The 19,917-nt window shown below is 45.4% G+C and overlaps 1 protein-coding gene across 2 annotated transcripts; it reads right to left on the reverse strand.

Moving 5' to 3' along the window:
- Positions 1-1,212: 1,212 nt before the first annotated feature.
- Positions 1,213-19,905, reverse strand: LOC311631086 (ashwin). Of its 2 annotated transcripts, XM_084900928.1 has the most exons (5): positions 19,762-19,905; positions 17,936-18,102; positions 14,281-14,632; positions 11,929-12,003; positions 1,213-2,522 (listed from the first exon to the last, which is right to left on the reverse strand). In XM_084900928.1, the coding sequence occupies exons 1-4, from the start codon at positions 19,858-19,860 to the stop codon at positions 11,947-11,949; spliced, it is 675 nt and encodes a 224-aa protein (XP_084757054.1). In that variant the 5' UTR covers positions 19,861-19,905; the 3' UTR covers positions 1,213-2,522; positions 11,929-11,946. The 2 variants fall into 2 exon arrangements, with proteins under 2 accessions (XP_084757054.1, XP_084757053.1); XM_084900927.1 differs by lacking the exon at positions 1,213-2,522 and having other exon boundaries at positions 8,896-12,003.
- Positions 19,906-19,917: the final 12 nt, after the last annotated feature.

The following is a 19,917-nucleotide window of genomic DNA, read 5'->3' on the forward strand; positions in this document are numbered from 1 at the left end:
AGAAAACAATAAATAGAGCCTCAGAGAAATGCAAACCACCATTAAGTGCACCAACACATGCAAAACGGGGATACTGAGAGAGGAGAGGGAAAAGGGACAGAGAAAAATGCTTTAAGAATTTATGGCTGGCCCTAGCTGGTTTGGCTCAGTAGATAGAGCGTTGGCTTGCAGACTCAAGGGTCCTGGGTTCGATTCCGGTCAAGGGCACATGCCTGGGTTGTGTGCTCCATCCCTCGTAGGGGGCATGCAGGAGGCAGCCGATCTATGATTCTCCCTCACCGTTGATATTCCTATCTCTCTCCTTTTCCCTCTCTGAAGTCAATAAAAATATTTTTTAAGAAGAATTAATGGCTGAAAACTTCCCAAATTTGATGAAAAACATTAATCCAAAAATTATCCAGGAAGCCTGACACACAGTAGGAAAAAATGCAAAGAGATCCGTACCCAGACATATCAGTCAAAATGCTGACATGTTGGAAGACAAAGCCAAAGGGAAGACTCCTGAAAGTGGAGGACTGCGATCGGAGCCGCACCCACCCAGGGTCTGTGGAGCCCCAGGGGCCTCCACCCAGCTGGGGTTCACGACATCGAACTCTTCCGACAGGCTCAAAACAATGCAGCTCTACGACAAACCACTTTGTGAACAAGACTTTTTATTAAAAGGAAATAAAACATACAGAAAAGTGCGTAAAACAAACGTTAGTAGGTAAAACTCAACGATGGAGACGGAAGTCAGACAGTGGTTCATTCTTCTGGGGAAAGGGTAGAAGAGAACTTCAGGAATGCTGAGAAGGCTCTGTGTTTCCATTGGAAACGGCTGTGGCTAAGTCCTGCACACGGCCCTGCGTCCTCTTAAAAAGGTGTCTGGGAATATAGCCATGCCCACTCAGCCACACGGCCTGTCCAGAGGCCTAAATGTATACTGTTTGACTCTTTCTGGGAAGTTTGTTCTCTGTCTTGATTTGGGGAGTGGTATCTCTCCCCCACCCTCTCTCTCTCTCTCTCTCTCACACACACACATAAATTCACTGAGCTGTAGATTTTAAACTTTACAATGTTATGACATTTCAGAAAAATGTATGTTATACTTTTTTAGTTTCCTATACTGACAGTTAATATAAAGCAAATTTGCTTGGTGTGTAGCAGATTGCTCCAATACCTGAAGCTCTGGGACCAGTCTCTCCCACCTGATGTTTCGGCAGCCTACTTCCCAGGAAGCCTCCCGGGCGTGCTCTGGCTGCAAACCTGCAGGAGCCTGCCTGCTCCTTCTTCCTATCTCCCTGCGCTCTCTCCTTTCGCCTTCCCCCTCCCTCAGCAGACGGGCTGACTTCTAGTTCCCCTCTATCACGTGGGACAGGTGCTCTTTGGAGTCCTGGCCCCCAGGTTTCCCATCCTGCGGGCTCGGGGCTGTCTCCTCACCCTAACACATTGGTCGATGGCGCCTCAAATGGCCTACTCCAGTGGTGGGCAAACTCGTTAGTCAACAGAGCCAAATACCAACAGTACAATGATTGAAATTTCTTTTGAGAGCCAAATTTTTTTAACTTAAACTTCTTCTAATGCCACTTCTTCAAAATAGACTTGCCCAGGCCATGGTATTTTGTGGAAGAGCCACACTCAAGGGGCCAAAGAGCCGCATGTGGTTCTCAAGCCGCAGTTTGCCAACCACGTGCCTACTCTGCTGGGTTCTCGTGGTCTCTTATGTTTTTGTGACAATTCTTCGGGCCTTTGGATTTTTTTCAACAGAGGGATGTGTTCTGCTGAGATGTGTGTAAGAGCAGAGGAAGTGTCCTCGGCAGGGACACTCCGGGAAAGGGTGACTGACAGTATCCATGGAGATCCCACACGAACAGCGATGCCCCGCCCCACCCCAGAGCCCTGAGCCTTGACACAGAGCAGACACACTGACAGGAGGCATGACAGAATGCCGACAGCAAGGAGGCCAGGAGCAGGAGCCCCTCCTCTGCAGGGACCCCAGGCTGAGGCACCAGGCACACGAAGTAGAGCTAGAAACGAGCAAAAAGCCTTACAATGCTCCCCGTGGGTTTAAATGCTCATTCTGACAGGGAGGCTGCCTGGCTCAGAGGCAGCCTGAGGGGCTCAGGGTGAGTAGGAGGTGGAAATAGAGAACTAAGATCCAGGAGACCCCGGCTCCGAGTGAACATGGGAGCCCGGAAGGAGTGATGCTCATGCAAGGCCAGCACAGGGGCAGGCTCCTGACGCAGCCCCGTCCTTCCGGGGGGAACTGCCGGCCGCACGCCTGCTGCGGTGACGTCTGTTGTCCGTTATGTCCCACCCCTCTCCGCTCGCTAGTGGGCCGCCGTGTGAAAGCTGAGCCAGTGCACTTCACTCCAGGGGTGGGCGGGCGTGGAGGGGCCCAGGAAGGGGCCTGTCTCTGGTTTAAGAAAAGGGCAGGGTCCCGGTGTGGGCCGCTGCTGTCACCAGCCAGCGGCAGCCTTCAGAGTCACTCCCTCCGCACGCCTCCTCTTCCACAATCAGTGCTGCATCCCATTGCTTCCCGTCTGAGACAGTGAGGAAAAGCCATGGCTGGACTACGTTTAGGGAGGGCATCATTCCTAACATGGAGCACAATTTGTTTTCTCACATTGGAGATGACCGTGGGGATGCAATCTCTGAACACGAGTTTTCCTGAAACACTGAGAACGAAAAGTCCCGGCATCACTGGCACGGAAATCAGAGCAGGGCGACTCCATCAGACACCATCAGCAGCCATCCCACTAGAAGCACGTGAACAGAAGCCCTCCCAGATTAGGAAGCAGCTTCTAAGAGAAAATCCACTGTTTTTGGTAGGTTTCCTTAGGCTTCAAGGAATTAAAAACATAACCAGTAAACCATCTGGTACACAGAACATTTTGACTTTAATTATTAAATGTTCTTCAGATTTTTTCTCAAACTATTTAAATGTTTAGACCGAATCAACAGAGATTAATAAAAGGTAAAGCCCCTTGGGACAGAGACATGTCTTATTCCAACTCCTTACGTGGAGTGTGAAAGCACAGCAAGTCCCTACTGTGTGAATGATATGTCTGTCCAGGGCATTCACGTCAGCTAGAGCATCGTCCCCAGTCGGGGCACATACAAGAATCAACCAATGAATGCATAAATAAGTGGAACAACAAATCGTTGTCTCTCTCTCTCTCTAATCAATCAAATAGAGAAAAGTTAACTTGACATCCTCCTGTTCATTAAAATATAAAACTCCCACTGTATTTTTACGCGACATGACTTAAAGTAACACTGGAAATGAGTGGCGTCTGAAGGCCAGAGGCAGAGGGAGTGCATAAATCACTGCCCTCTATCCAGTTGATATGTTGTTTCCCACATGGCACAGGTGGGCCGTGGCCACTGCTGCACTGGGTACCAGAGCGAACAGGTAAGTACACGGACAGCGGGTGGTGGGAGCCTGGCTTCTCACTTCCAGGCTGGCACTTATAATAGAAACAAGCACAGGTCTACAGTATAAACACAGTGAGCTAAACGTGAGTTCATGCTTACATATAAAAACATGCACAGGTGTGTGCATATACCAGGGTCCGCATAAACACATAGGTATTTCCTTGCTATCATCCCAGTATCAAAGAGCACCCTAGAGCTCAGACAGATCTTGCTTTCTAATACCATCATCCTTCAATGAAAGGAACCAAGACTCCTTGGAGAAATGGCCATGTCTAGGATTAGAGCAGGAAATATATAAGAGGAACCTGGAGCCCTTTGTACCACCAGAAAGTAAGGAAGTGCTCCAGAGGAACCACGGGGATGTAAGGCAGAGGGACACAGCAGCCAGCGGAATTCGATTTCAGTGGCCAAAGCTAAGCAATCTGAGCAAAACCAACAAGAAAGCATTACACCATTACCCAAAGTACAAGCAGCTGAGCCCACAGACATAATTATTAAATTCTGCAGGGACACTGGTATATGTACAAAAATAATAATTTAATAAAAAAATATATTTAAAAAAAATTCTGCAGGGAATTCCAAATGGGTTATTTTTTTTTATTTAACTTATTTTTTTAAATAAATTTTTATTGTTCATATTATTACAAATGTTACTTTCCCCCCCCTTCTCACCCCACCCTCTGTCCTTTCCCCACCCCCCATTGTCCTCATCCATAGGTGCACAATTTATGTTCAGTCTCTTCCCACATCTCCCTCTCCCCTTTTCCCCAAGAATCATCAGTTCACTCCCCTTCCATACCTCTGATTCTATTATATTCAACAGTTAATATTGTTCCTCAGATTTCTTTTTTAGTTTCCTTGGTTTTTAGATTCACTTGTTGATAGTTACGTATTTGTTGTTCATAATTTTTATCTTTGTTTACTTTCTCTTCTGAAAGAACCCCCTTCAGCAATTCATATAATTCTGGTTTGGTGGTGATGAACTCCTTTAGCTTTTTTTTATTAGTGAAGCTCTTTATCTGGCCTTCAAATCTGAGTGATAGCTTTGCTGGATAGATTATCTTTGGCTGTAGGTTCTTACTATTCATCACCTTGAATATTTCTTGCCATTCCCGTCTGGCATGCATGGTTTCTGTTGAGAAATCAGCTGACAATCGTATAGGTGTTCCTTTATAGGTAACTACCTGCTTAGCTCTTGCTGCTTTTAATATTCTCTCTTTGTCTTTTGCTCTTGGAATCTTAATTATGATTTGTCTTGGTGTGGTCCTCTTTGGATTCCTTTTATTTGGAGTTCTGTGTGCTTCCTGGACTTGTAAGTCCAATTCTTTAACCAGGTTGGGGGAAGTTTTCTGTCACTATTTCTTTCAGTATGTTTTCGATATCTTGTTTCTGTCTTTTGATCCAACTTGGCAAAGTCTGAACACCGCTAACAGCTTCCAATTTCTCAGAATCACATACGAGGTCCTTTATGGCCTAATATCCACCTTACCCTGGCTTCTGCCTACCTTCTCTAACTTCATTTTATACTACCCGCCCCACCAGTCTTTCTGATCTAAAAACCCATGAAGACTCAGGGTATTCACTTCACCATGGAGACCGATGTCTGTTATCTAGTGCTGGGTAGCAAACCATCCCTAGCAGTTGGTGGCTTAGCACCACCCCTTCTAATCCCCGTGATTGTGCGAGTCAGCTGCCTGGGCTCCTGCCCTGGGACCTTATACAGTCACCACCTGGCCAGTGGATGGGGAGTGGTGGCTGTCAGCGGGGTGTATTTTTCTAACCTCTTCCCTTCACAGGTGCAGCTAGGATCCAGGAGTGACAGCAGAAGCATTTGCTTGATCACAACCTACCATGTATAGGATGTTTTCCCCAAAAGCTTCCCATAGCTGTCACCCCTTAAAATACCAGCTTCAAAGAGGCTTTCCTAACCACTGGATTTAAAGTTTCTCACCCTGCCGAAACCGGTTTGGCTCAGTGGATAGAGCCGTCGGTCTGCAGACTGACAGGTTCGATTAAGGTCAAGAGCATGTGCATTGGTTGCAGGCACATCCCTGATAGGGGGTGTGCAGAAGGCAGCTGATGGATGTCTCTCTCATAGATGTTTCTAACTCTCTCTCTCTCCCTTCCTCTCTGTAAAAGACCAATTATATATATATATAAAGTTTCTCACCCTAAGCCTGATTTTTTTCTCGCACTAGAATTACCCAGCATTCCTGTTCACTTGCCTGTCTTTTCTTTAGAAGCAGAGCTTAGTTCACATCTTTATTTTTGCTGCCACAACAGGGAAGACAACCAACTTTATAACAACTGGCAGGGCAAACCATGTCAGTAAATACTAAGAGCACATTAGTAAAACTCTAAATGGAAATAAGATTGTTTTGGTTGCTTCTGTCCAGACAAAAAAAATCAAGGACCTAATTTTTAAGTTCAAGGCAGGTGACCTGAGGCTCTTCCTAGTAAATTTAGAGCTTCACTATCAATGTTAAGACACCAGTTTAGAAATTAACTTACTTAAGACCACCCAAACACAAATAAGCCCTCAAAGAATGTCTGCTTTGTGCCAGTTAAATAAGCTTACAAGGGCCCAGCGGGCATGGCTCAGTGGCTGAGCGTCGGCCTATGACCCAGGAGGTCAGGGCTCAATCCCCGGTGGGGGTGGGGGGCTGCAGGAGGCAGCCAATTTTGATTCTCATCATTGATGTTTCTCTCTCTCCCTCTCTGAAACCAATTAAAAAAATACATACATATATATATATATATATATATATATATATATACACACACACACACACGTATTTTTTTTTTAATTTTTAAAAATAAATCTTTATTGTTCACATTATTACAAATGTTCATTTTTTCCCCCCTCGGTTGCTCCCCTCCACCAGGTTCCCACCCACCCTCTGCCCTTTCCCCACTGCCAATGGTCCTCATCCATAGGTGCAGTTCATGTTCAGTCTCTTCCTGCAACCCCCACTCCCCCTTTCCCCAAGAATCGTCAGTTCACTCCCCTTCCATACCTCTGATTCTATTATATTCAACAGTTAATATTGTTCATCAGGTTTCTTAATTCCCTTGGTTTTTAGATTCACTTGTTGATAGTTGCGTATTTATTGTTCATAATTTTTATCTTTATTTTCTTCCTCTTCCTAAAGAACCCCCTTCAGCAATTCATATAATTCTGGTTTGGTGGTGATGAACTCCTTTAGCTTTTTTTTTTTTTATTATTATTATTAGTGAAGCTCTTTATCTGGCCTTCGATTATAAGTGATAGTTTTGCTGGGTAATTTTTGGTTGTAGGTTCTTGCTATTCATCACCTTGAATATTTCTTGCCATTTCCATCTGGCCTGCATGGTTTCTGTTGAGAAATCAGCTGACAATCATATGGGTGCTCCATTATAGGTAACTACCTGCTTTTCTCTTGCTGCTTTTAATATTCTCTCTTTGTCTTTTGTTCTTGGAACTTTAATTATGATGTGTCTTAGTGTGGTCCTCTTTGGATTCCTTTTGCTTGGGGTTCTGTGCGCTTCCTGGACTTGTAAGTCTAATTCTTTCACCAGGTGGGGGAAGTTTTCTTTCACTATTTCTTCCAGTATGTTTTTGGTATCTTGCTCTCTCTCTTCTTCTGGGACTCCCATAATTCTGATGTTGGTTCACTTGAAGTTGTCACAGAGGTTTCTTTCATTATCTTCAATTTTCTGGATTCTCTTGCCTTCTTGCTTCTGCGGAGGAGTGTCTTCTGGCTCTTTATGTTCCAAATATTTGACTTGTTTCTTGTGATCTTCCTTTCTGTTTTTAGGACTCTGTAAGATATTTTTTTATTTTAGACAATGTATTCTTTATTTCTAGTTGATCCCTTTTCATATCCTCATAGGTCTTGTTTATTTTATTGGCCTTTTCTAGGAAATTCTTGAAAAACATTATAAACGTGGTTTTGAACTCTATATCCAGTCGCTTTAGTCCTCCATTTCTTTCGTTTGTGATGTTTCCTTGTCTTGGCATTTTCACTGCTTCCCTGAGTTGGTAGGGTGGCTTTGTGTGCTAAGGTGTCCTATATGGTTCAGTGGGTCAGTCTCCCAGTTACCTGAGGTGGGCACTCTTGGTGCCCCCGTTTGTGGACTGTGTGTACAGCCTTGTTGTAGTTAAGTCTTGATTGTTGTTGGTATCGCTGGACGGAACTCACCTCCAGGCCAATTGGCTGTAAGGATCAGCTGTGTCTATGCCAGGGGACAGCCTTATTCGACTAGACTTGGAAAATTGCAAAAGCCTGTGCTCAGCTTGGATGGGCGAAGCCTACAGCTTTGGCTTACCCTTAGCCCCACCCTATGAGGTTCCTGAGTTTCAGTGTTCCTCAGTGTCCTTTGTTACTCGCTGCAAGCACCTCTGAAAGGTGCCCTCGAGTTTCGCCTGCTACCGAATAATCTAGGTTCTCCCTCAATGAACCCAGAGCTGGGGTTCAGTGCAGTTGAAAGTGGGGTTCAGAGCAGTCTGGAGCTTTTGTCTCCTTCCCGCTAGGGTAATCCTGCGGCACAGCCAACTGTCCGTTCTCTGTGCGCAATGTGCGTGCCTCCAGGACTTCCTTTCACCGCTCGCCTGAGTTTCCGCCTTACAGCCCAGGCTCCCTCTGTATGAGCCTGGGACCCCAGGGTCTGGCCTAGAACTGGGGCTCAGCACAGTCCAGAGCTTTTGTCTCCCTGCTAGGGCAATCTAGCAGCAGAGTCAACAGTCCATCCTCTGTGAGCAATGGACTGGCCTTTCGCCACTCCCCTGAGTTTCCGCCTTATAGCCCAGACTCCCTCCGTATGAGCCTGGGTCCCCAGGTCTCGCTCAGAATTGGGGTTCAGCACAGTCCGGAGCTTTTATCTCCTTCCCGCTAGGGAACGCCAGCCAGGCAGTCAGCTGCCCCTCTCCGGCTCCGTCCTCTCCCCATGTGCACACTGCATCTCTGTACTTTAGGCTTTTATGGCTCCTGATTTTCCTTTTGGTTTTCTCTTTCCTTCTAGTTGTAGAATTTCCAGTCAGTCAACTTTCCTGTAGTTCTGGATAATGTCCATTTTGTATTTTAGTTGTATTTTTTTTTTAATTTGTTTTGTGAGGCTGCAGTTAGGCGTTTACCTATGCCGCCATCTTGGTTTCTCCCTTTTTTTTTCTTCTTTTTTTTTTCCTTTAAAGAAAGTTTACAAGGGATGAGGTTTGGGAACTTGTCTCCTTCCCCGAGCACAGTGGGGTCAGTGTCAGCCTGTGGCACTGGGGAGTCCGGAATGCCAGGCTGCTGCAGCCACGCTCCTTCTGCTCCTTTCCAGCAGCGCCCGAGGTGGGGGCATATCGGAATCATGCTGGAGCTCAATCAGTCCAGAAACAGACTTTTTACTATAAAACTGACACCATTCAATAACACTTACTCAAATAAAAAGAGATCAAGTCATTACGGAGTATTTTTTTCATTTTATTTTTTTACAAATTACAGGCCTACTCAGTCATTTTATTCAGTTTATTTAAATAAGGATAAGGCTGCTTAAAAGACTTTTTACATACAAAAAAATGTACATTACAAGGTTAAACTTTCTGTACTCAATTACAAAACCTATACGAGCATTTAATAAAAGAGCACACTTAAAAATATGTGAAGTCCCACAGTAGAGAACAGAGGAGGCTCTGACATACATGTGATTTAAGCTACTGGCAGTTTTACTTAATGTAAGTTTTAAAAAGGTCACTGCTATTGAATGAGTCTCTAGATCAGTTTAGAATTGTTTCTGAAAACTTAAGCAACCAAAATATTACTTCAAAAAAATAATTACAATTCCGAGGAACTTGAATAGAGCAAAACAGCCGCCTCACGGCGGAAGCTGAACCAGCTTCCCACAGGCCTGGCTGCGGAGCGTGTGGCACCGCAGCCGCAGCCCCGAGCTGGCACTGGCCCGGGGTGGCACTCAGAGCTCTCGCGCAGCCAGACCTCCTGGCTCAGGGCGGACCGGGCAGGCTCCGCCGCAGCGAATGAGCAGGCGCCGCTGTGTGACCACGCCTGAAGCTCAGGCTGTACAGAAAGGAGGAAGGAGATGAAGGCAAAGAACATGAAAATGTGGGAGAGGAGACACGAGCAAGGAAAACGGGGAACCAAGAGGGGGAGGAAGAAAAGAACGAGACCACCTGGCAAGGGCAGGCAGTGGTCAAGTGCCTGTAACTCCACCTCAGAGGCCATCCTCTGACACCAATGCCATTCGCCTTCCTGCCCCAACAAGAAGCACTGGCTCTCCTGGACTACAGAATCGAGAGCAGCAACAGTAACCTGTGTCAGGGAGTACAGAGGGTTCTGAAGTTGTCAGCCATTCAAGGCCTTCTCAGCTCCAAAGCTCATCAAAGCAACACCCCTTCCCGATTCCTGTCCGCCCCTGGCCGGCTCGGGGCAGGCTCGGCGGGCTGCTCCCGCACACGGAGACGCAGAGGGCAGCTCGTCTGCACCGGAAGCCACCGCTCTCCGGGAGGTTGGTGTCTGGGCCACACAGACCCAGCTTAGCTCCTCCACATTTCAAACTCAAAGTAGGTCAAGAACATGCTGCTATATGAGCGCTGACTCTGAATGTTCATAATATAAACTTCAATTTGAAGCAACAATGTTACACAGTTCAGCTGTTAATACCAACCTACTTTGTAAGTTAAATATACAAATTAAAAATTAATTTTCTGAATAACTAAAAATAAGTTTCCACTGACTTAAAACTGTCAAATGGCTAATTCTCTCTTAACTAAGAGAGAAATGCAGATGAAAGCAGAAGGAACAACTAAATAAATGTCATTCTACCCTAAAATCTGCACTTTTCAAAATGTCCTTTAACATAGTTATACATCAGCCCTGCAGACAACTGCGTATTTAATGATTTACCATAACATTAACAATTTATGCAACACTCAGATGCATCCACTTTGTCTTATGTGAACAGATGCTGGCTGCAGAGGACAGGACTGAAACCACAGGGTTAAAGTTTCAGTACAGCCTTCACCTGCACGGTGGAATTACTTCTTCCTAAGGCTATTCAATAGCTCCATTAAAATGCTTGTTTTAACAAATCCAAGGAGGAATGAGACTGCTCTACAAAGTACTGAAAAGACAAACCCCAATTTGAAGATCAATCGTACAAGGGAGAAAGTATAAGGGACAAAGTATCAAGTGTTCGCGCCCTTGGCGAAAAACACAAGGTAGAAAAGTGAACTTGGAACTCACGAGTGTGAGGAATAACCTTGCTCACTGACTCAATTATGCCGCTGGAACAAGACCACTCAGCACACACCTCAGAGATGCCGCGGGACAGCCCTGTGGGCAGCGCTCCGTGCTGCACCAGCAGGGACCCGGCCAACTGGCCCCTCGTGCTGTCACTGGGTCCTGACTTCCGACCTGCCCCTCCTGTGCCAGCCGATCGGGGTCACACCGAGGTTCCCCCTTCACCACCATGCTACACTCCCGGACTCTCCTAACTTCTACAATTCTTCCTCCTCTTCCTGTTCACTACTTCCTACCAACAGGCACCACCCTACACGATTCCTTCACCTGGAGACTCTCAGTCTGCCTCAGTAAGCTCCTGGAGGGAGAGCCCTGAGCAGGTGAGCTCAGACTGCTCCTGAGAAGAGTAGGAAGGACAGCTGTGAGACACGGACATCCTGAAGGGTGGGCCTGGGCAACCCTGACCAGTCCCCTCACGAGAAACCGATTCTGTTCTGACTTCAAGGGAAGGAGCTACTAGCAAGCACTTAGGGAACAGCAAGTTTATCTGAATAGTCTGAGTAGCTTATTGGCAGCACTGCAAATATGCTTTTCTCGGTGAACTTCAAGGATGAAAGGGCAGTATTTACTAAAATACTGTGATGAACTGTTATATTCTTTTGCTTGGGAAAAGAAAAATTGTGAACTTCTAAAATATTTGAGTTTTTTTTTTTAAAAAATCTCAAAGTTCTCTAAAGACTGAAACAGATAATGAGAATAATTCCTGAAATTCATCAGATGCTTTATGATACACCAGACTTGTAGCTTCCTGATTTGACTAGGGTCAACATAAACGACTTATAGTAAGCCATTCATTTAAAAAGAAATTCCTTCCGCCCTGGCTAGTGGCTCAGCTGCTGGGCGCCGGCCGAGCAAAGAAAGGTTGCCCGTTCAGTTCCAGGTCAGGGCATGTGCCCCAGCGGCGGGCTTGATCCCCAGTAGGGGCGTGCAGAGGAGGCAGCCGATTAACATTTCTCTTGCATGGATTTTTTTTCTCTCTCTCCCTCTCTCTCTAAAATCAATAAAAACATATATATATATATATATTTTTTTTTAAAAAAGATAAATTCTTACCCAATCAGGGAATAAAAGGCAATTTTTTTCCTTTCAAATGGAGGGAGGAAGGCAGGGAGAGAGGGAAAGACTTTATTCTTTGAACCTAATTTTAAACCTTTAGAAAATTTTCAAAATAATCAAGCTCTCTATAAATACTGTCAATATATGTGAACTGTTTGAAAACTACAGTTATATTTACATTTTTGGAACCTTTCCTTCATGGCCATGTAACGTGTTGTATCTTCCTCTTTGCTTCTGGGGGTTTCTGGTTATCCTAAAATAACATAAACAGAAATCAGTTTATACTTACAAAAGTGTCAGAATTGAATGACTATTTTTAAACCACCAAGGTTTACTACCAACATACACAAGGTAGATCCCTGCTGCCATCTAGTGGAGAGATCTTAGATTAGGAAACAGAGCGAGCCTCCTTGGCTCCCACTTTTCTAGCTGTGGTTCTCAAACGTGTGCACCTTAGAATCGCCTGGGGCACTCACAGTGCGATGAGGCTCTGACCCTGACTTTCTGAAGCTCCTGTAGGTGGCCCTAGGTACTCAGGGTTGGGACCACTTACTGCTCCTGGGCTGCTTCCCCCTGCAGAGCCCATGTCCTCCCTCAATCTCACACTCGAAGATCTTAACAGGAGAATGGATTTCTTTTTTCTTTTTTTTTTAATCATACCTTGGAGCCTAGTGGGTAGCTCAGGTGGGTGGAGCATCTATCTATCCACACACCAAAGGGTGGCAGGTTCGATTCCTGGTCAGGGCATATATGGGAGGCAACTCATCAATATTTCTCTCTCCCTCTGACTCTAAAATTAACAGAAAACATATTTTTGGGTGAGGATTAAAAATAATTAAAACCATACCGCTGAAAGAAAAATTTTGAGAAAACGTTTTCTCAAAAAAAAAAAAAAAAAAAAAAAAATCCTTGAAGCTCACTCCTCACTGTAGTATTTGAGGGTGGATTCCTCTTTCCATTCCTGCTAAAGTGACCGAGTAGTTAAGTGTGGAGGCAACATGGTGCCATAAGAGCATGTCCTGGGGCCAAGTATGAATTCTAACTGCAATCCGGCTGCTTATTATCTCTGCAACCCTGGACACAAGTTTATTTAAATTATCCAGCCTTTTCTCATCTGTGAAATGGAAATAACTGTTGTGTCTACATCACAGGATTACTAAAAGGATTCAAGGAACTAATGTAAGAATTTAAGGGTGGTTGGATACACAATAGCTTTCTTTTTTGAGGGTCTACTATTTTAGATTGAACTACTCTGAGTTTTGATCCCTGACACACAATTTGAAGATAATAAAGCCCAAGTATATACTACAAAAATGTGCTATAGACTGAATGTCTGTGTCCCCTCTCAAAAGTCGTATTAAAACTGAGCCCCCAATGTGGTGTTTGGAGGCGGGGCCTCTGGGGTGATAGTTAATGGCGGTGGAGCCCTCATAAATGGGATTGATGCTTTTATACAAGACACCCCAGAGAGGTGCCTGTCCCTTCTGCCACGTGAGGTCCCAGACAAGCAACTATGAACCAGGAAGAGGGCTCGCACCAAATCTGCCAGGGCTGTGATTTTGGACTTCCCAGCCTCCAGGGCTGTGAGAAATAACTGCTTGTTGCTTGAGTCATCCAGTCAATGGTACTTTTTGATATATAGTCTGAGATAAACAAAAGTTATAAAACTGCTGGACCTTTACATTACCTCATAAATTGAACTCTAAATAAACTGTGTAACTGTATCATATTTGCCAGCATCTAAAATGCTTAAGTACAGCAGAACACAACATAGTCGATTCCTCCAAGTGCCCTCTGCCCTCCAAGGAAGGGACATTTAAGGGGCAGGGGAGGCAAGTGGTAAATCCTACACTCTAGAGCACATGTGTCAAACACAAGGCCCGCGGGCCAAATCCAGCCCGCCAGGCCTTGCAATGTGGCCCGCACCGCGCTGTCATCACTGCACTCCGCTGTCAGTTTATGGCATTGTCAGTTTATAACTGTTCAGTAAACCATTCGGCCCGCGATTTAGGCTGGATTTTAGATTTTGGCCCCTTCTCTGATTGAGTTCGACACCCCTACCCTAGAGTGGCTTCAGCGAAGTGCAAAACAATGTGACCCTGCACCAATTACTTAACATGCTAAGCCTTGCTAACAAGAGTATTTCTTCCTGCTCTAGCCGGTTTGGCTCAGTGGATAGAGCATCGGCATGAGTTTAGCATGGGTTTAGTCTAGATTCCGGTCAAGGACACATGCCTGGGTTGCGGGCTTGATCCCCCATGAGGGGTGTGCAGGAGGCAGCCAATCAATGATTCTCTCTCATCACTGATGTTTCTATCTCTCTCCCTCTCCTTTACTCTCTCTTTACACATTTTAAGCAGGAAAAAAACCCTGCGTGTACTTTTAAGAAAGCATCAGTTTATCAACATGGATTTATGAGAAATGAGATGTGAACATCGGACAGATCACGTGAGGGCTAACGACCGGCCTGCAGCAGTGACTACTCAGAGCCCCCGCTCCCTTCCCATGAGCGTGGGAGCCGCCCACTCACCGCGGCCTCGGCGTCCTCTCTCGGAGCAGCTCGCTTTAGCTTCACCGGCGTCGTTCCCACGGGGGACAGAGGACTTTTCCCATGCGCCAAGTCATGGTTCTGTTTAGTGTCATTGTTACTGTGTTCCGTCTTATTGTTCACGGGCAAATTGGAAGACAGAATTAGGGGTGACACACTCGAAGAGGAACTGGATAACTTTCGAAAGGCATTACTGGTAACGCCTGCCTGAGGCGGAGGCTTGAGTCGATCATTGTCCCCATTCTCCGTCTTTCTCACTTTTATGCTTGTACTTGTTGAACTTCCGTCAAACACAATGAGAGGTCTTTTCTTTGACACATCTCCACTGCTGCTCCTGAAACCAGAGACACACCTTCATGAAAGATGCCATCTGGAATGGATGGCAAAGCAGTTACTAGGATGTAAAGTTAAAACAAACAATGACCCCAAAAAATTTACTGATAAGACGAATCTATTTTAAGTAGGGCCAGTGGGAAAGAAATTTTCTTTTACTCTCTAAATAAAATAACAATTTTCTGGTGCTTTAAAGTTTAAATATTTGTTGACATGATATTTAAAGAGAGTGTTGTTGTACACACAAGAGTGTTATTTTTAAAACATCAATTGACCAACTAACCCTAGAAGGTAGAACAGAATGTCCTAGTAATTAAAAATTCTTTTAATTTTCAAAAATCACCATCTTAGCCGAAACCGGTTTGGTTCAGTGGATAGAGTGTAGGCCTGCAGACTGAAAGGTCCCGGGTTCGATTCTGGTCAAGGGCATGTACCTTGGTTGCGGCATATCCCCAGTAGGGAGTGTGCAGGAGGCAGCTGATCGATGTTTCTCTCTCATCGATGTTTCTAACTCTCTATCTCCTCCTCTCTGTAAAAAATTAATGAAATATATATTTTTTTTAAATCACCATCTTATTGATAGGGTTATCTTAACCATGCACTACTATTTAGAAAGGATAATAAACTACAAAACTATACCAAGATGACCATAGCAGCAGTCTATATACAACGACATAGAGCATTCTGCTCCATTCATGAAGGTCGCTTAAGCCAAGGCATTTTCTATAATAACTGGAACTGTAACATCTGTTTGATTTGAATTTTAAAATTCAGCAAGTCTTCATATTTAGCTTCTGAAAAGCTAATTTCCACTCTTAATTGTAAAGATAATAAAAGCATTTCATTTGTTCAATGAACAGATTTATGATTTTAAAAAAAAAAAACACCTTTTAATTAAACAAGCTTAGCAGGAAGAACTCTCCAGCCTTGCTACTCAAAGTGTGGTCCAGGGACTAGTAGCATCTGTGGTATCTAGGGAGCTTGTAAAAAATTCAGACTCTTGCCTTTTATCCAAATCCCAGGTGATTAGCAAAATTCACCGACAACCATTTGACAAAAGATGAAAAATAAACCCAATGGAATCCACTGCCACTGCAGGAGGGGAACAGAAGGACTGCGAGCGGGTGCATCCGCCGTGAGAGTTCAACCTCAGAGCAAGGGGCGCCTCAGGCCTGAGCAGCACTGCAGTGAAGACTGTCCAGCTCGGTGGGACCAGGCACGTCACAGCACTTCTCCAGAGCTCAGTTCTTCCAGAGATGAGACAGCAGGCGACTCAGTAATGCTTGGTGATCTTAGATCCTTCCAGCTTTAGTGCTCTGATACTGGAGTCAAATTGTGATTTTTAAAAACAGAGCCAAAGATCCTTTCAAAGTGACTGTGAGGGCCTAAAAGAAGCCATCACATGAAATAAAGTATGTCAGGATTGAAAGCTTTGCCTAAGACAGTGGTTGGCAAACTGCGGCTCGTGAGCCACATGCGGCTCTTTGGCCCCTTGAGTTTTTAGAAAAGGCCAACTTAGGAGCACCCTAATTAAGTCAATAACAATGTACCTACCTATATAGTTTAAGTTTAAAAATTTTGGCTTTCAAAAGAAATTTCAATCATTGTACTGTTGATATTTGACTGAGTTTGCTGACCAGTGGCCTAGGACAATGTGCCTGAATGTGCAGATAAATACTTTCCCAGTAAGAGTCAAAGGAAGTAAATTAAAGATATGCACAGCATAATCCAAATTTATGAAAGTTGACACTAATACACAGCCTGTACCAATAAGCAACCAGCGAGCTAACTGATGCTGAATCTGAACCGCATGTGTTCCTGATCAAAAGTGGGACTGCACGTTTATTTACTTTCCAAAAGACTCTGAGCACGCATGCCCATTATTCCTCAATTATTCTACTCCTTGGAGAATAACCTCCCTATTGGTCATGAGTTTTTCTTCATTCTTCACAACTAGAGAGTAAAACCAGGAACCAGAGTGAGGATCCTGCCCTCACTCCATTGCTACTGCACTGCCCGTGATAATTCCTTACCAACAGAAGGCCTCGAAGAAGATTCAGTAATCAATAACACCCACTTGCCATGTAAGTGACATAGGAAAAGAAACTAGCTCTCTTAGGGATCTCTGGGTACTTTGTCCTCATTAACTAACCAACTGTATGATTAATCACATGTACCTTTAAATGGGAAATTCATCTGCTGTGGTTCTATAAACACTTTCCTGGAATTTAAAAATTTGAAATAGTGTCCCTGAAGCTGTATGAGTCTCTCCATTTCTGTATTATTCAAACACCTTAGAATCTTGATTCTATTTTTCCTCACAATTCAGCACATGTTGTTGGCTCTGGCTCTGCCTCTAAAATACATCCAGACCCAACCATTTCTTATCAAGTCCAGTGCCACCTCGGCCAGTCACCAGCAGCTGTTGTCTGGATCACTGCAGTCTGCTAAGTGGTTTCCCCGTCCCTCCCCCACCTTCAATCACTTCTCAGCATGGCAGCCAGCATGACCCTGTTAAAACGCACTTCAGATGGTGTCACGACTCTGCTCGGAACCCTCCACTGCCTTCTCAACAGTCCAGACACAGTTCTCACAATGCCTCGCAAAGCTTTCTGTGATCTGACAATCTCCTCTCACCCCAGTCAACCTCGCCCCCTCGCCCTCTGACTCTCCCCACCCAGCCTGTGGTCTCCTGCTGTTCGTGGGCACACCCATTACTGCATTCTGCCTGGAATGCTAGCTTGCTCACTACTCGCTACGTCTCTCCTGAACTGGCATTTCTCAATGAGGCTGTTCCTGGCCACATTAACTAAAACCGAATCCTCTCACTGTTTCTTCTTCTGTCATGATGTAACATACAATATATTTTACTCAATTTTTTATTATGTTCCTTCATATTAAAATATGAGCAAGAAATTTTGTCAGTTTTATTCATGGTCTATGGACAGTGCCTGGTGCTCAATAAATAGTTGAGTAAATGAAATCCTTTTTACCTAAATTTACCTAGGGAGGGGGGAAAAAGGCAAAATTGTTTAGTCCTAGCCGGAACCGGTTTGGCTCAGTGGGTAGAGCGTTGGCCTGCGGACTGAAAGGTCCTGGGTTCGATTCTGGTCAAGGGCACATACCTTGGTTGCGGGCACATCTCCAATGGAGGGTGTGCAGGAGGCAGCTGATTGATGTTTCTCTCTCATCAATGTTTCTAACTCTCTTTCCCTCTCAACTCCTCTTTATAAAAATCAATAAAATATATTTTTTAAAAATTGTTTAGTCCTATAAGATGAAAACCAGAAGCATTAAAAAGTACCTTTTAGTCTCGTCTTTTAGTTCATGTTGCTCTCTTTTCTTTTCCATCATTTTCCCCCATCTGTTCTTTGGCAAATCTCTCTGAGGCAATGGTATTGCATGTTGGACATACAGATCAGTAAGATTGTCTTTGTTTATTCTTATATCATTTTCAACAGCTATGTTCTTCTGTGGGAAAGAAAACAAAAATAATTTCAAAACAACATCCTACTTTTAACAACTAACCAACTACCTACCTAACAGGGCAGAACATTACTGCTCAAATAAAAAACTATAAAACCATTGTTACAATTAGACACATGCTTGAGGGTCCTTTATAATACTGAAAAGAAGCAGTATTATAAATAGGTCAAGCTCTGGAAACATTAGGTTCAGCCTCATCTTAAAGGCAAAGGGCACATGTCCTCGGGGTGACCAGCACTGCTGGTGTGCAGCCACCATCCCAGGCTGTAAGAGCATGTCCACTGACATCCCTAATTTATGAAGAGAACAACGAAGGAAAATGAGAATGGAAATGTGGTCATGGGCTCACCTACAATTCTGAAAGGCTTGCAAACGCTTGTGTTTAATAGAACCGACTAAACATCCAATCCTTGTCCTCTGTTAAACTTTTTCCAATCCCCTTTTCCCTTAAAAACTTAAAAGCACAATTTTACTCCTTTTCTATCTTATACTAGATGGGCCTTTATTATCAATTTTCACTCTGTATTCACTCACTCAGAGATGTGTGGAAACCCTGAGGGTCCTCTGAGATGGCATTCAGGTAGAATGCACTGGCCGGTTAGATAGGGAAGCACTGCTGCACATGTGTCAAACACAAGGCCCGCGGGCCAAATCCAGCCCGCCAGGCCTTGCAATGTGGCCCGCACCGCGCTGTCATCACTGCACTCCGCTGTCAGTTTAAGACATTGTCAGTTTATGACTGTTCAGTAAACCATTCGGCCCGCGATTTACGCTGGATTTTAGATTTTGGCCCCTTCTCTGATTGAGTTCGACACCCCTAGTAGGGCAGAGGTGCTCCAACTGTGGTCCCTGAACTAGAAGCAAGAACTTGCTAAAAAAAAAAAAAAAATGCAGATGTTCAGGCCACGCCTCAGAACTACTGACTCCGACAGGAAGGGGATGAATCTCGCAAAATACGTGTTTTAACAAGTCCTGTGGCGACTCTGCTGTGCCTGTTTGAGAAACACAGGCCAAAGGTAACTGGCATCACCAAAGCATAGGGCTTGGTGAGATTAGACAGAGACACAGTACTAGAGGTTCAAAAACACAAGCAAAACAAAGTATTACACATAGGACCCCAAGGAAACGTTCAATAATTCTCTACCACTTTGCACAAAACATCACTTTTTGTCTTCTTTTTCGTCTACTATCAGCGGCCACAGTAGCTGAAAAAGAGCGAACGCTACCCCGAGAGCCCCGAACCCCGCCCGGACTCTCCTCCTGGCTGATCCCTCACCGCAATCGCGGTGGGTGAGCCGGAAGCCAGGCCGTGCACCTGCTGCCCTCCCTCCTCTGTGGCCGCGGGGAGCGAGCGGAGCGCGGGCCGTTCTCCGGTGCTGCCCGGTCCCCGACCCCGTCCCCATCTCCGCCCCCCGCGACCCTCCCGTCCCCTCTTCCTGCCCATCACAGGCCGCGAGGGCCGCCTAGGACTCCTCTTTGCGAGCCATCAGGAACCCCAAGAGGTAAGTCCGAACCCCCGGGAATCCCTGATGTGCCGGGACGGCTCCTTCGGGTGGGGGCGCGGGGAGACCGGGTCGGCCGGCGTGGAGTCGCCGGACGGCGGAGTGTTCCCGCCAGGGCACCCGCCCCGGGCCCGGCGCCGACCTGCTCCAGCGTGAGCAGCAGGAACTCCCGGGACAGCAGCTCCGGGTGCAGCAGCAGCTCCGAGTCCGGGCAGCGGCGCCCGCCCGCGTCCCCCGCCATCACCGTCGCCCGGACCCGCCGGCTACCCACAAGGCCCCGCGCAGGAAGCGTCCCGGA

The sequence above is a fragment of the Pipistrellus hanaki genome, assembly GCF_964339955.1.
Source record: "Pipistrellus hanaki genome assembly, chromosome: 12".
NCBI lineage: Eukaryota > Metazoa > Chordata > Mammalia > Chiroptera > Vespertilionidae > Pipistrellus > Pipistrellus hanaki.